The 14673-nt window shown below is 55.7% G+C and overlaps 1 protein-coding gene across 1 annotated transcript; it reads right to left on the bottom strand.

Annotated features, from left to right (window-relative positions):
- Window positions 1-3141: 3141 nt before the first annotated feature.
- On the bottom strand, window positions 3142-14035 carry Pnpla5 (patatin like phospholipase domain containing 5). Its single transcript, XM_004650632.2, has 9 exons — window positions 13843-14035; window positions 13361-13593; window positions 10573-10638; window positions 10143-10352; window positions 9110-9170; window positions 8102-8263; window positions 6818-6944; window positions 4361-4477; window positions 3142-3758 (listed from the first exon to the last, which is right to left on the bottom strand). The coding sequence occupies exons 1-9, from the start codon at window positions 14033-14035 to the stop codon at window positions 3650-3652; spliced, it is 1278 nt and encodes a 425-aa protein (XP_004650689.1). The 3' UTR covers window positions 3142-3649.
- Window positions 14036-14673: the final 638 nt, after the last annotated feature.

Consider the following 14673-nt stretch of genomic DNA (forward strand, 5'->3'; position numbering starts at 1 on the left):
GAGTATTTTTTTTTATAAATTTTTATTTATTTATTTATTTGAGAGCGACAGACACAGAGAGAAAGACAGATAGAGGGAGAGAGAGAGAATGGGCGCGCCAGGGCTTCCAGCCTCTGCAAACGAACTCCAGACGCGTGCGCCCCCTTGTGCATCTGGCTAACGTGGGACCTGGGGAACTGAGCCTCGAACCGGGGTCCTTAGGCTTCACAGGCAAGCGCTTAACCGCTAAGCCATCTCTCCAGCCCGTCTGGAGTATTTTTGCAGTGGCTAGAAGCCCTGGCGCTCCTGTTCTCTCTCTATCTGTCTCTCTCATAAATAAATAAAATTAAAAAGGAATGAAGGGGTGGGGGTGGGAGCTAGTGGCAGACCACTTGCCTGGTACACGTGCAGTTCCATGTTCAATTCCCAATAACTAAAAAAAAAAAAAAAAAATAGAAAAGGAAATGAGGAAAGACTCCATCACAGAGAATAAAGAATGATAAAGGAAGACTCCCAGCATCTTCCTCCGCTGTCCTCTGTATGTGTGCACAGAGTGTGTGCATTTACACACATGCATACACCACACACACCACATACAACCACCAAAAAGAAAAAGAAACAATAGATGTCAGTGTCAGCAGGACATGGTGACGCATACCTTTAGTCCCAGCACTGGGAAGCGGAGGTAGGAGGATTGTTATAAGTTTGAGGCCTGCTTGGGACTACAGAGTGAGTTCCAGGTCAACGTAGGTACAGTGAGACCCTACCTCAAAAAAAAAAAAAAAAACTCTTTAAAAAAATGCCGGTGTTGGGCTGGAGAGATGGCTTAGCGGTTAAGCGCTCGCCTGTGAAGCCTAAGGACCCCGGTTCGAGGCTCGGTTCCCCAGGTCCCACGTTAGCCAGATGCACAAGGGGGCGCACGCATCTGGAGTTCGTTTGCAGAGGCTGGAAGCCCTGGCGCGCCCATTCTCTCTCTCTCTCTCTCTCTCTACCTGTCTTGCTCTCTGTGTCTGTGGCTCTCAAATAAATAAAAATTAAAAAAAAAATGCTGGTGTCATGAAAGAGAAAAGGCCAGGAGATCTGTTCCGAGGAAGAAAGGCTGAAGAGGTTTCACAGCAAAATACTCAGCAAGCTCTGTGCCGGCCCCCGCCTCAGTAGAAACCCTAACGTTCATGGCTGGGCCAGTGTGCAGTGTCTAAACACACATGATATCGCATCTCTTACTGCTAGGGTTTTGCATGTTTTTACAGTGTGCTTATGCATGTTTGTGTGTGTGCCCACACAGCTACTTGTGTGGGTCTTGGAAAATAATTTTAAAGCAAGTTGTAGACCCCGTGATGTGGCGACACAATGATGTCAGTATGCACCTCTGGAAAGAGGAGGATTGCTTTGCCACGTGTGGCGGTACATGCTTACAATGAGCGCTAGCCCAGGGCGCTGAGGCTGGGTCGCTGTCCGCGGTGCTGAACAAGCCCAGCTCAGAGATGCCAGTGCCCGTCCCACCTGGCACTCAGTACCACAGCTCCCAGAGCCCCAGTTTTGCTTTGTTCATGGTCTGTCTTGAGATGTGTCTCCAATTGGATGTACTATTCATTTGTTATAACAATTTTACTGGGCTGGAGAGATGGCGTAGAGGTTAAGGTGCTTGACTGCAAACTCAAAGGACCTCGGTTCGATTCCCCAGGACCCACATAAGACAGATGCACAAGGTGGCACATGAATCTGGAGTTCATTTGCAGTGGCTGGAAGCCCTGGCGTGCCCATTCTCTCCCTCTCTCTCTCTCTCCCCCTCCCTCCCTCCCTACCTCTTTCTCTCTCTGAAATAAATACCTCCCTCTCTCATTCTCTCTCTCTCTCAAATAAATATATAAATAAAAACAAAATATTTTTAAAATTTTACTGAGGTGATGGCTCTGCAGGTAAGAGCACTTGTTACACAAACAGGAGGTGCTTGCCTGAAAAGCCTAAGAACCCAAGTTCAATTCCCTAGTATCCATGTAAAGCTAGATTCATAAGGTGGCTCATGTGACTGGAGTTTGTAGTGTCTAGAGGCCCTGGTGTGCCCATCCCCCCTCCTCTTTCTCTCTCTCTCTCTCTCTCTCTCTCTCTCTCAAATAAATAAAATATTTTAAGCTGGTATGGGGCTGGAGAGATGGCTCAGTGGGTAAAGGTGCTTTTTTTGAAAAGTTTGCTGGCCCCAGTTTGACCCCCCAGAACCTACATAAAGCAGCCAGATACACATCATGGCACATGGGTCTGGAGTTCATTTGCAGGAGCAAGCAACGCCGGCATGCCCATGCTTGCTCGCTTTCTCTCCTTTTCCTTCCTCTTTCCCTCCATACCCCCTCTCTGTCTCTTCTTGCAAATAAATAAAATAAATAAAAGCTGGTATAGCCATCCATGTTTTGTAATCCCAGCCTTGGGGGTTGGAGGCATAGAGGAGGATCACAGTTCAGCCAGTCTAACCAAGTCTGTCTCAAGGAGATATGGAAGAAGAGTGATGGAGGATGCCCAGTGTGACTTCCACATGCATGCACATGGGTGTGCACGTCGGCACATGCACACGTGGATACATCATATGCAACATATACACACTGCACACAGAAAGAGACACACAGGCACACACCAAAAAAAAAATAAAGTTAAGTACTTTTGTTAGTACATTTTTATCAAAATGCCAAACATACAAAGTGTGAGAGGATGGGATGGATGGAGAATGAACTTCTTTGCACCCCTCTCTGCCCATCACCCAGCATCAACTATTACCAACTCTCATAGCCTCAGCTCCCATCCCTCCCCCCTACACACACACCAAGATTATTATTCTAAAACAAAGCCTACATTTGAATTCATTCATCAATATTTTCAGCATGGATCTCTAAGAGGTAAGACTATTTTTGAAAGCACAAACCCAAGACACTAACACACTAAAAAAAAAAAAAAAGTGGTCAGGTGTAATGGCACACCTGTAATCCCAGCACTGGGAGGTGGGGGCAGGGGGATTAGGAAGGAGTTCAAGGCCCGACTCAGTTACACAGTGAGTTCGAGGCCAGCCTGGGCTACCTGAGAGCCTGTCTCAAAGAAAAGTACTGATTGTTTCTTTTTTTTTTTTTTAATTTTTATTAGAATTTTCCATGATTACAAAAAAATCCCATGGTAATTCCCTCCCTCCCCCCTGATTGTTTCTTAACATCAGGTGTCTGATGAGCAGACAATCAGACTCGTGGCTGAGACACAGAGCTGAGGGGTGAGACAGGGCAGAGAGTGCCTAATGTCAGTAGGCAGCAGAAGGGCAAAGGGGCCCCATGCATCTTGGCACCCCAGCTGCAGATTGGCACCTAGCAGCCTTATCACAGATGACAAGCAGTGAGTCTGAGGCACAGGGACTGGATTAGGTAAATGGCCACACCCAAGGCACGGCCCCCAAGGACACGAACATGCGTGTGCGGGGCTGTCTGCCTTATGTGGAGTACACACCTCAGAGGAGGTAGGGAGCGGGCTGTCTTCAGCCAGTGACTCAGCGCCCTCCTGCACCAGGGGCCCAGCTGCAAGCTCCCTGATGATGCACCAGACACAGGCCACCTGTCAGAGTCACCACAACCAGGGGGGTCATGGATCCAAAGGACAAGGCCAGAGGAGGGGGTAGAGGAGCCCAGTCAGAGGCTGGCGCTCAGTGGGCGGCAGGCCTGTTCGGCAGGCCTGAGCTCCGAGGCTGGGTCTTTAGAGGCAGCTGCCCCAGGCTGAAGGGGGCTGGATCCGTGTTGCCGGTGACAGGCTTGCTGTGGAGAGGACAGGAGGTGGGTGTCAGTTCAATGCCTGCAGTTTGGCAAAGGCAGGGTGAGGCCCCAAGGGGCAGCCACCCTCTCTTGAGAGAGTCTAGCCGCTCTATCCCTAGGCTTCTCAGAGGTAGGTCTCACACCCTCGGCAGGACTGAGCAGAAGGGGCAGTGGGACTCCGGGGTGGCCACACCCAGGAGGACAGGGAAGAGAGGCGTGCCAGGTCTTCTGCAGCAAGGACAGCATGCAGGAGACAGTCACGCAGTCCCCAGCCGCACATGAGGCCCCCAGGGAATATCTGGACCAACTATAGACTGATGGTTGAGGGTCCTCAACTTAGGGTGGCACAGACAGCAGCCACCTACACGGCTGCCCAGGAGGATAGGCAGAGAGGGTAGCGTTGAGAGCTGGGCACGGTGTGTGAGTGCTGGGTTCTGACTGCCGGATGGTAGGCAGTGAGTGGTGAAAGCTGACCTCTAGTCAAGGGATACTAGACACTGGGTGAGAGTGGCAGGCACTTAGCAATGGGGGTGGATGGCATGCATTGCCTTCCCAGGTCCTGGCACAGCTGGCATCCCAGCCCAAAGCCCTGCCACCTGCCTCACCTGTGCAGCCTGAGGAGCTGATCCCTCACCCTGGTGCAGACCTTGAGGGCCGCGCTCTTCAGCAAACCCTGCATCCAGCGCAGGTCAGCTGGCGCCTCAGGCAGCCACAGCAGCAGCCTGTGGGGGGGGGGGGGCATCAGCTTCAGGGGAACCCCAGGATTGACCCAGAGCAGACCTGGGCCTTGTGCTTGGGCACCATCTGAATAACTGCCCAGCTTGGGCAAGAAGTGGGCAGGAGTGCTGTCCACCACCGCCCAGCAGGGTAGGACCCTGGGCACCCACATGGCAGGATGGCCAAGGTGGACACTGGACAAGGGTGGGCCTTGGGGGTCTTCTACTCCACGGAGCTTAAGTGGGGAGCCGGAGTGGAAAGGGCAGGGTAGGGAACCAGACTGGCTTGAGGGCCACTCCGCTCCAATGTTCATCTGTGCTGTGGCTCGGGGGAAGGGTTCTGGCCCTATGTTTCCCCACCTGCCCATTGAGAACCACCTACCTACGCCTCTTAGCCGCTGTGGATCTCCACCCATGCCTCCCCAGCCCCATGTCCTTCTCCCGCACTCTTCTCAGAAGCCAGAGACTGCTGCTCACCCTCAAGCCAGCACTGTTCCTGCCCCAAACCCCCTGTGGGTCCCCACTGCACAGCACCAGGTCCCGGGTGCTTGGACCTGACTCCTGTCCCATCACAGAGGAGAACTGGAATCAGCCAAGCTGTCACTCGCACTGGCCACACAAGGCTGGGCACCCACCCACCTGAGGCTGAGAAAGCATGGCTGGGCACCTCCTCACACTCGGTGGACACTGTGGCCAGGATTCCTCAAAGGGCAAGTAGTCCAGAGGGCATGGTGTGGCAAGCAAAACATAAACACACTGCCACCTCCCTTGTTCCAAACCATCTGCCTCCATTCGAGCGACCCGAAGTTAGTGCGCAGGCTGTGGGAACCACGAAGGGCGGAGTCCCTGTGTCCCCGGAAGACTGGGGGTGCTTGCACAGGAGAGGGCTTTGTTGTTGTTGTTTTTTAATTTTTTGTTTTTGGAAGTAGGGTCTCGCTCCAGCCCAGGCTGACCTGGAATTCACTATGTAGTCTCAGGCTGGCCTTAAACTCATGGAGATCCTCCTACCTCAGCCTCCCAACTGCTGGGATTAAAGGAGTGCACCACCACATCTGGCTCACACAAGAACTTTTAATGGGAAAGGCTAGACTTTTCACTTACTCATTTCAACTTGTGGCTACAGTGAACATGGGGCGATTCTGCCAGTGGGAAGGTCTTTTCCCAGCTCTGGCTAATTAAGCGTGAGGCGGACTCAGTATAGAACAGGCCCGAGCCCTGTGCTCACTGTCACGAACCTCTTCCAAGGATCAAGAGAACTTTTAGAACTACAGCTCTCAGCAGGTCGTGGTGGCGCATGGGAGCCTGAGGCAAGAGGACCCTGGGCTGGCCTGGACTAGAGTGAGACCCCATCTCAGAAAAAGAAAATCCGCTCTCCTTCGGGCAGCTCCCGTTAGCCCATTCTGGATAAAGTGGGCACTCGCTGGCCACCAGATCTCTGTGTCCCTGTTTGCCAGCTTTCAGGCCAGCCACACCCGCTTCCCCTTCCGCTCCTCAGGCTGCCTTACCACCTTCCACCCCAGACCTTTGCACACACTACCCATCCATCTGGAATGCCTTTCACTCCCTTCCCTTTGGCCTGGTGGACAATGACCCACCCTTCAGACTCTAGCTCAAATGTCCTCTCTCTGGCCAGCCCTTCCTGGTCAGTAGGCCCCAGCGTGGACTGGGCAGCTCAGAATGAGGGTAGACTTCTGGAATCTCCAGGAAATAAAAACACTCAGATGAAGGTGTGATTGAGCTATGGGCTCCACAAAGCCAGGGACTGGGTCTGGGTGGGTGCTGCCTCCCTTGCCCACAAGCATGGCTTGCCCTGCTGGGCCTCCGCGGCTCGCAGAGTGAACAGAGAGGGCAGTGTGGGTCCCTAGCCCAGCAAGTTGGAATGGTCAGTCAGGACTTCACCACAGCCAGACAGACCTGGAGGAGCCTTGCTTTCTAGAAAAGGTCTAAAGAGATAGCTTGGCCATTAAGGCACTTGCCGGCAAACCTAGGTTTGATTCCCCAGGACCCCCAAAAGCCAGAATCTGCCTCTGGAGTTTGCAGTGGCTAGAGACCCTGATACACACATTCTCTCTCCCCCTCTCTCTCTCTGCCTCTTTCTCTTTCTCTCTCTCTCTCTCAAATAAATAGCTAGATAAAGAAATAAATAATTTTAGGAGATAAAAAAGAAAGAAAAGAAACTGTAGCTATAGCCCAGATAAGTCAAGACAGGTGGCCCAGGCCACATAGCTCTTGGAGCTATAGCAGCTCCCAGAGGGACCCGGCAGCCCATGGCCTGAAGCCCAACCCACTAGGCCCTGGGGGAGGCAGCTCGGCCCGCCCCCGTCCCCCTTTCCTGGCCAGCCTCACCTCCTGCTCCGGAAGTAGACATACTCAAAAGGCAGCGTGCAGGGCAGCAGCAGGTAGGTGAGCGCCTGGCCGGGCACCGAGCACTGGAAGCGAGCCCAGGGGTCCCTCCTGCACGCCTTCCTCAGCGCTGCAAGAGAAGCCGCCCATGGCCGCTTGGCACCCGCGGAATGACAAACCGGCTCCCCGAAGTCCTGGGGCAGCTGAGCCCAGGGATCCACGGGGTGTGGCCCGTGCCCACAGCGCCCCGTCCGCAGAGGGAGAGGCGCGGGCCAGCAGGGGGCGATCCGCGCACGCCTTCCAGGGGGGATGTCTGTCGCTGGCAGAAACGGACAGATGTCCCCAGACCTCCCTCCAGGACAGGGCACCCGTGACAGCAGCGCCCGGTTCACCGGGCTGAGCAGGGTGTGTGTGACCCGCCTGGGGCGGGGGCTGGGGGCTGCTGAGCCAGAGCCACAGCCCCAAGCCCGGCTCGGGCACAGTTCGGTCACCCAGCCTGGCGCCCAGGGCCTGAGGGTCACAGGCCACGGGCCCAACACCCATCTCCATCCCTTCCTGGGCATGGAACGTGGTCCCTGCTTGCAGGGTCCTAGCTGGGGACCGAAGCCGGCTGCGAGGGAGCCACCGGCAGCTCGTGCGCGCCTCTGTGGGGCGCCAGGGACAGCGCATGGCTCCAGACTTTCAAGCCTCGGCTCTCCGCGGACCCCCGAGGCCCGCTCGCCCATCTCCACTGCCCTGGCTCAGATCTCCATCGCCACCGCCGCCTCCACCTCTCTGACCTCTGGCCCCCCAGCTAGGTCCACGACGCGTCCCCAAGGGTCCCCAGAGCTCCCCTCCCACCCGACTGCCTCTCTACCTGCTGCTGAACTCCTCCTACTCCTCCTCCGCTATGTTAGACCCACAGGCCCTGGCAGCGCTCCCAGGACCTCTGCCCAGGCTGTGTGCACATGCCCAGCCACTCCCCCTGCCGTCTTTGCCTGGACAACATCCCCCCCCCCCAAGTGTCCCTGGGAGGCCACCAGCATGAGTGCCTCTCCCGTGCGCCTCAGTACTCCCCACCCTGCCCTGGGTCGTGGCCACAGACCCTGTTTGAGGCACAGACTTGAGTCTCCATCTCAGAGTAAAACGGAGCTGGATTATGGTCAGGAATGAATGGCATGGCAAAAACCCCTTGCCACCCTTGGCACTTAGTAAAAGTCTGCCCCTGCCCACTGGGGCACCGAGGACAGGGTGCATGCTGTTGGCTTCAGGAGGGCGGGCAGGCAAGCAGCCGAGACAGCGCAATACCAGCTTCCAGTTCTGGGGCCAGCTGCTCAAAGTTGGGCACGTCCTTGACCAACACGTTGGGCACGCTCCAGTTATAGGTCCTGTCAGCAGTCTGGGGATCCTCCACGGGGACCGGAGGCCCCTTGCATACCAGCGACCTCAGCACCGGCTCCTTGGTGAGTCCTGGGTGGGGAGGGAGGAAAGCATCTGATGGTAGGCGCTGGGGAAATGGCATCTCGCTGTCCATGCCATCCACACGCCTTGGTGCTCACGCGGGTCCTGTGCTCAAGGCTGCAGGGTGGACTCGCCCCTCCCCAGTGGCTCCTATTCTGCTGTCCCCGTCTGTTCCCTCATACCTCATCAAAACGAGACCCTGGAGATAGCTCAGTATTCACGGTCTATGCCCCGCTCCCCGCCGCCTGACAGTTGTGTGACCTCAGCCCTCCTGCCTCAGTTTATCCTCTGTTAAAGAAGTCAGGCCAGCTGTCCTAAGAATTAAATACAGTACTCATGCCAAGACCCGGTGTGGGCTGGGGTGGAGCAGAGGCCAAGGGTGTGCATTCTAGAGCCAGAAGGCCTCCATCCACCTCTCAACCCTGCCGGGGGGAATAGCACTGCCCTGTGGGGTGACATCAGGCTCTCCAGCCACAGGGCCACATGTGCCACCCGCCTGGATTATGTATCCCCCGGAGTGCACCTCTGTTCCTAAGCTCGGCCTTCCTGCCTCACCCAGTGCGGTCTCCATGCATGGTCCCAATCCAGCCCAGCTGCTGCCTCCAGGAAGCCCTCCCTGCTCTCCTCCTCCTCCCCTGGATGGAGTCACACTCCTCCTCCACTTTCCCCATGCCTGTCATTGTCACCCACCCAGCTTCAGCAGCTCCAGAATGGGAAATGTGTATGGCTCAGGGAGCGCACAGAACAGACTGCAAGGGACAGATAGACAAGCCCAGGTCCCAGGGGCTCAACACCAGAGAGGCAAGGGCCACCTGATGCTCAGCGTCCATCCAACCATTGTCCCCTGCCACCTACCCCGTTTCTCCAGGAACCTCAGAGCATCTAGGAACCCTTGCCTGCAGCTGTCAGCCACCACCTGCAATGCACACGGGGAGGTGGAGGACAGGGCCTGGGGCTTCAGGGCTGTACATTGCCCCAGAGCCCAGCTCCCTGACTCAGTGACCCACTGCTAGGTTCAGGGACCCCAGGACCTAGCACAAATCAGAGAGAACTACAGGGCAGCCAACCTCTCCTCTCCTGGAGCTCCATTTCCACCTCTCTCTGTGGCCTCAGTAGCCTCCTCTGGAAAATGGGGCAACAAGACCTCCACCTGGTTCCCCAGAGGTCTGTAGGGCAACCCTCTTTCCTGTCCCCTTCTTCTGGTATCTACAAGACCAGATTGGGGATGTCCCCGTTGCTGCTGGTAGGAAGAGGCCCCTGAGAGTTGAGGAAAGAATACAGTCCCCTCCACACACATCCTAACTTGCTGTGTGACCAGGGCCCTAGGGTCATCTTCCTGAGAGCCTCCATTTGCTTATCTGCAAAATGGGGCTGAGTCTCTGCCCATGCCAGGAGAGTGGGAAGGATTATCATGGGCAATGCATAGCTCCCTGGCATGTGAATTAAAAGGCACTTCAAAAGAGGGAGGCAAGGGAGAAGCACTAGGAAGAGTCAGTCCACTGATCCACTGTTAATTGTCCAGCTAGTCACTTTCCACAAGTTCCGAGGGCAGGAGCTGTACAGCTGCCATTTTCTGTGTTTTCCCTGGGTACCATCTGGGGCCACAGTAAGGCCCATGGGCTATAGATGGCTAAGGCTCTGAGTTTTGCCTTTACCACTTCTGGGCTGTGTGACTTTGAACAAGTCACTTCACCCCTCCGAGCCTCTGTCTTTTGCTCACAGATCCTGGTGAGCAGAGCACAGACCAAGCCCAGGCTCAGAGGTGGTGGCGAGGATGCATCTCTGGACCTGGTAGTCCTGACCCAACCCTCACCCAGGGAGAGGTGGATGGGCAAAGGGCGAGGAACCCACTTGAGCGCGCTGACCTGGCCATGCAAGAGTGACCTACCTCGGGCTTAGGGGGGAAGAGGGATGCAAAACCCAGGAAGAAGTTCTTGGTGCAGATTTGGAAGCTGGCATTGAAGGTGTTCAGCTCGTGCAGGCTGGCAGAGCTGCTCTGGGGACAGATGTCCACTGTCCCATGGAAGGGGGAGACCGTGATGGTGGAGAGGGAGTCAGCGAAGGGCAGGTTGTTGCTTAGAGCCCCGTCGATGTAGCGCTGCAAGGCAGGCGGCAGAAGGTGACCCTCTGGCTGCTCTGGGTCCCGAGACCCCTCCAAGGCCAGGTCCAGGGTCCCCAGCAGTGGGGAGGTGTGGTACAGGGCGGGAGCTCACAGCAAGGATGCCCCTCCACCCACACCCCCACTTCAGACAGTTTGTGCCCCACTTGCCCAGAGCCCAGGGAGGGTCTAAGACAGGGAGCCTCCCCAGCATACTCACCTCCCCTCTGAATTCAGGGGGAATATTCCCACAGTATAAGGGGAAGTACAAAGTGCAGACCAGGGCCTGAAAGGCACAAGTGGGTAGAAAGGCCATGCTTCTTGTCCCCTGGGCTGTGTGAGCAGGAGGGAGCCCAGCTCAGAGGCGCCCCTACCCAGCATGAGCCCAAGCGAAGAAGAGATGAATTCAGGCCTGCCTGACTCCACGCTCCTCTCTCTGCTGAGAACACCCTTGCTGCCCGGGGGCTGCAGCTGGGAACCCCTGCCCTAAAACAAACCAAGGCAATGAGCACCATTCTCCCTTCACCCGCCTGGGAGGAAGAGTCCATCAAGAACCAAGGTATGGGGCTGCAGAGATGGCTTAGCGGTTAAGGTGCTTGCCTGCAAAGCCAAAGGACCCTGGTTCAATTCTCCAAGACCCATGTAAGCCAGATGCACAAGATGGCACATGCATCTGGAGTTCGTTTGCAGTGGCTGAAGGCCCTGGTGTGCCCATTCTCTCCCCCCTCCCACTTTCTCTCTGTCTAATGAAATAAATAATTTTTTAAAAAGACCCAAGGTATGTGTTCTCAGAGCACCAAGCCAGCAACAGCACTTGCAACAGAAACCCTAGCCTCTCTACCCATGTGAGCCACACCCTCTATGCTCCCCAGGAAAGGCCTGATAAGTCTTACTGTAAAATAGAAGCTTTGCTTAGACTTGCTATGAACTTGGGTGTTTCTGTAATGAGGATACCTGTGCTGTGCATTGTGGGGTGCTTAATAGCACCCCTGCTCCTATGACCATGCGTACACATGCAGACTTGCGATCAAAGAATATCTCTGACACCTAAGGGTTGGAGTCCTCCAGTGACACTCTGGGGCCCCACCCCTCCCTGAGGAAGTAAACAAGGTTAACGTGTGGTTGGGATCGGGGGGGAGAGGCACTCTAGTGTGTAGCCATGGTAAGGTGCCCATGCTCCTGTGAGCAACTTGATGAAACTCAGTGGGTCACAAAAATATAAGATGAAAGAGATACAAGGGCTGGAGAGATGGCTTAGCACCTAAGGCCCCTGCCTGTGACACCCAAGGACTCATGTTCGACTCTCCAGGTCCCACATAAGCCAGACGCACAGTGATGCAAGCACACAAGGTCACACATACGGGCACATGCATCTGGAGTTCAGTTGCAGTGGCTGGAGGCCCTGGTGTGCCAACTTTCTCTCTCACTCTCACATTTAAAAAAGGCAGTCTGTTGGGCTTTCCTCCAAAAAATATTTTTAAAAAGGCACAAAAGTAGAGGGGTGCACGGTGGAAAGAAGAAGGGAATGGGTGAGTGGGAGGAGGGGACAAGGCTGGGGAGACGGCTCTGTGGTTAAAGATTCATGCTTGCAGGCTGGAGAAATGGCTTAGCGGTTAAGCGCTTGCCTGTGAAGCCTAAGGACCCCGGTTCGAGGCTCGGTTCCCCAGGTCCCACGTTAGCCAGATGCACAAGGGGGCGCATGCGTCTGGAGCTCGTTTGCAGTGGTTGGAAGCCCTGGCATGCCCATTCTTTCCCTCTCTCTCTCCCTCTCTCTCTCTCTCTCTCTCTCAGTCTCTCTCTCCTCCTCCTCTGTCACTCTCAAATAAATAAAGATTCATGCTTGCAAAGACTTCAATTCCCCAGCACCCATGTAAAGCCAGACAAGCATTCATATGCAACCTCCAGACAGCGGGACACGGGAGTGTGACAAGGTGAAGGTGATCAAAATACATCATGTACATGTGTGAAAATATTAGTGATAAAACTCATTGTTAGGCCAGGTGTGGTGGTGCACGCCTTTAATCCCAGAACTTTGGAGGCAGAGGTAGGAGGATCACTGTGAGTTTGAGGACACCCTGAGACAACATAGTGAATTCCAGGTCAGCCTGGACTAGAGAGAGACCCTACTTCAAAAAGAAAAGAAAAGAAGTCATTACATTTAAACTGAAAACCTGTAACAGGGGTAGTCATGAGCCCTAGGGGTGTAACGTCTGTTTGGCTAAATGTATATGCTATGCTCATCAAACTGCCCAGTAAGCACTTCTCTTAATGTTCATACCCATATATTAATGCTACTCTCACTTTTTCGTTACAGAACTTTCTCTTTTCAGATGGCAGCGACCTTGGGATGAGTAAGAAGGCACCATGTTGCTGAGAAGTGACAGAGGAGTGCTCAGGAGTGCAATATCTCTATCACACCTTCCAAGGCTCAGGGTCTACTGTAGAAGAGGTGGTGGAAAGAATGTAAGAGCCAAAGGAAGGGTAGGACTCCTTACAATGTGCTTCTCCAGACACAAAATGCCTGGATATCCATGACCTCACAGCGCCTGACACTACCTACACAAGACCATCATAATAAAATAATTTAAAAGACACTCAAACTAAGGCTTCCCAAGCTCTTGGAACGTGGACCCTCTTCCGACCCTAGGGAACGTTCCTCCCACCCTCACCCTCTCAGGAGGATGTGCAGTCCTGCTCTGAGCAGCTGAGATGCCCGAAGGAGCCTCCCTCCCACCCACAGCCCACAGGACGGCAGTGAAGGTGTGGCCCCTGCAGCATCTGGCCAGCACGCTGGGGCTGGGGCTGCCGACTCACTCCTGGAAAAAGCAGGGCTGGAGGGTGGGGGGAGCTGGCTGAGAGGCTGGGCGCCCCTCTGCAGGCTACCTCGAGGGCACTGCACAGGGAATGATCCCCTGGCCCTCAAATGGGGACTCATGGGCACACTCCCATCCTCCTGCACACACACACCCCTACTTGCCACTGCTTTCCCCCCAAGGCCAGCGGCTCACCTGGATGAGCTCATCGCGGGTGGCGAAGTCGGTCACTATGTAGTTGCGACCATCTGGCCAGTGGGTCAGGGAGATGCCCAGCCGCTGGGAGGCCAGGATGTGGCTGTCACTGGGCAGATGGTCCTGCAGCTGCTGTCTGATGTGCTCGATGGGCCAGTAGGCGGGATGGAAGACGCCCAGGCTCAGCGTCTCCAACTGCTTCACCATGGCCAGGAGGTGGGAGCAGCAGAAGTCTGCCAGGCAGAGGGAGGAAAGGGTCTCAGCTACCCAGGATCCCCTGCACCCCCGCTGCCCACCTGCTTCCCCGGGTGCCATGGGAGTCAGCTCAGAAGTCCCCTGCCCAGCTCTGCTTTCAGATGTTCCCCGGAGCCCAGAAGTAGGCAGAGGCAGCTACAGCGTCTGGGATAAATGGCTAGATTCCAGGCAGCGACCCCTCTGGACTCCCTCCTCTGGGGTCCCTGGCTCGGTCTCTGGGGACGCACCGACCGACTTGCCGCAGACAATGGCCACGGCGTTGAGCGCGCCCGAGGAGGAGCCGTAGAACCGGCGGGCGCCCCGGAGGAGGCGCGGCGCGCGCTGGCGCAGGCACTCGGTGGCGCCCACGTGGTAGAGGCCCAGGTAGCCCGCGCCCGCGAACGACAGGCTCCAGTCGCCCTCCGCCTCCAAGAAGTCCATAGTGCGCTCCTGACACCCGGATCCGCCGAGACCGGCGCCCTGCTGCCTCGCGGGTCCCGAACAGGCCTGCCTGCGCGGATGCAGGATGCCCGGCTGGGGAGGATGGAGCCCCGGAGTAGCTCACCCCTCGGTGTCTCCGCCCAGTCCCCAGGCTGAGTCAGCCGCGACCAATGGGGTGTCGGGGCGCGGACGCCCACGCCAGCTGTGCACCTGAAGCGCCCTTGGGAGCACCCGCACACCCACTCTGCTGCCAGACAGCAGTTACAGATTTCTGGGTGACATGGTAGCTGGAGCGGAATGGACGGCTGCTTGGCCTCGGGGAGCCTCGCAAGACAGGGTTTCAACCCTCATTTCAAGAGGAAACTGCAGGGCGTGGTGGCACACCCCTTTAATCCCAGCACTAGGGAGGCAGAGGTAGGCGGAGGATGGCTGTGAGTGTTCAAGGCCAGCCTAGAACTACAGAATAAGTTCGAGGTCAGCCTGGTCTAGGGTGACTTCGAAAAATCAAAAGGGGGGGGGGTGCAGAAAATAAATAGAAACTCAGTCTGGAAGTGGACAAGCTGATCTACAATGCCTGGCCTGTAAGAGGCAGGGAGGAGGCAGTCATCAGCACGAAGCCTGGGATCCAGGTTTAGCAC

Source organism: Jaculus jaculus, chromosome 6, assembly GCF_020740685.1.
Source record: "Jaculus jaculus isolate mJacJac1 chromosome 6, mJacJac1.mat.Y.cur, whole genome shotgun sequence".
Taxonomy (NCBI): Eukaryota; Metazoa; Chordata; class Mammalia; order Rodentia; family Dipodidae; genus Jaculus; species Jaculus jaculus.

Excerpts from the sequence above, each read along its gene's own strand:
- Pnpla5 (XM_004650632.2), bottom strand. The coding sequence starts at position 14,035 with ATGGACTTCTTGGAGGCGGAGGGCGACTGGAGCCTGTCGTTCGCGGGC. Across the intron at positions 10,353-10,572 it reads CCCCTGAATTCAGAGGGGAG|CGCTACATCGACGGGGCTCT; the intron begins GTGAGTATGCTG and ends CCTGCCTTGCAG. Across the intron at positions 8,264-9,109 it reads GAGGTTCCTGGAGAAACGGG|GACTCACCAAGGAGCCGGTG; the intron begins GTAGGTGGCAGG and ends CTCCCCACCCAG.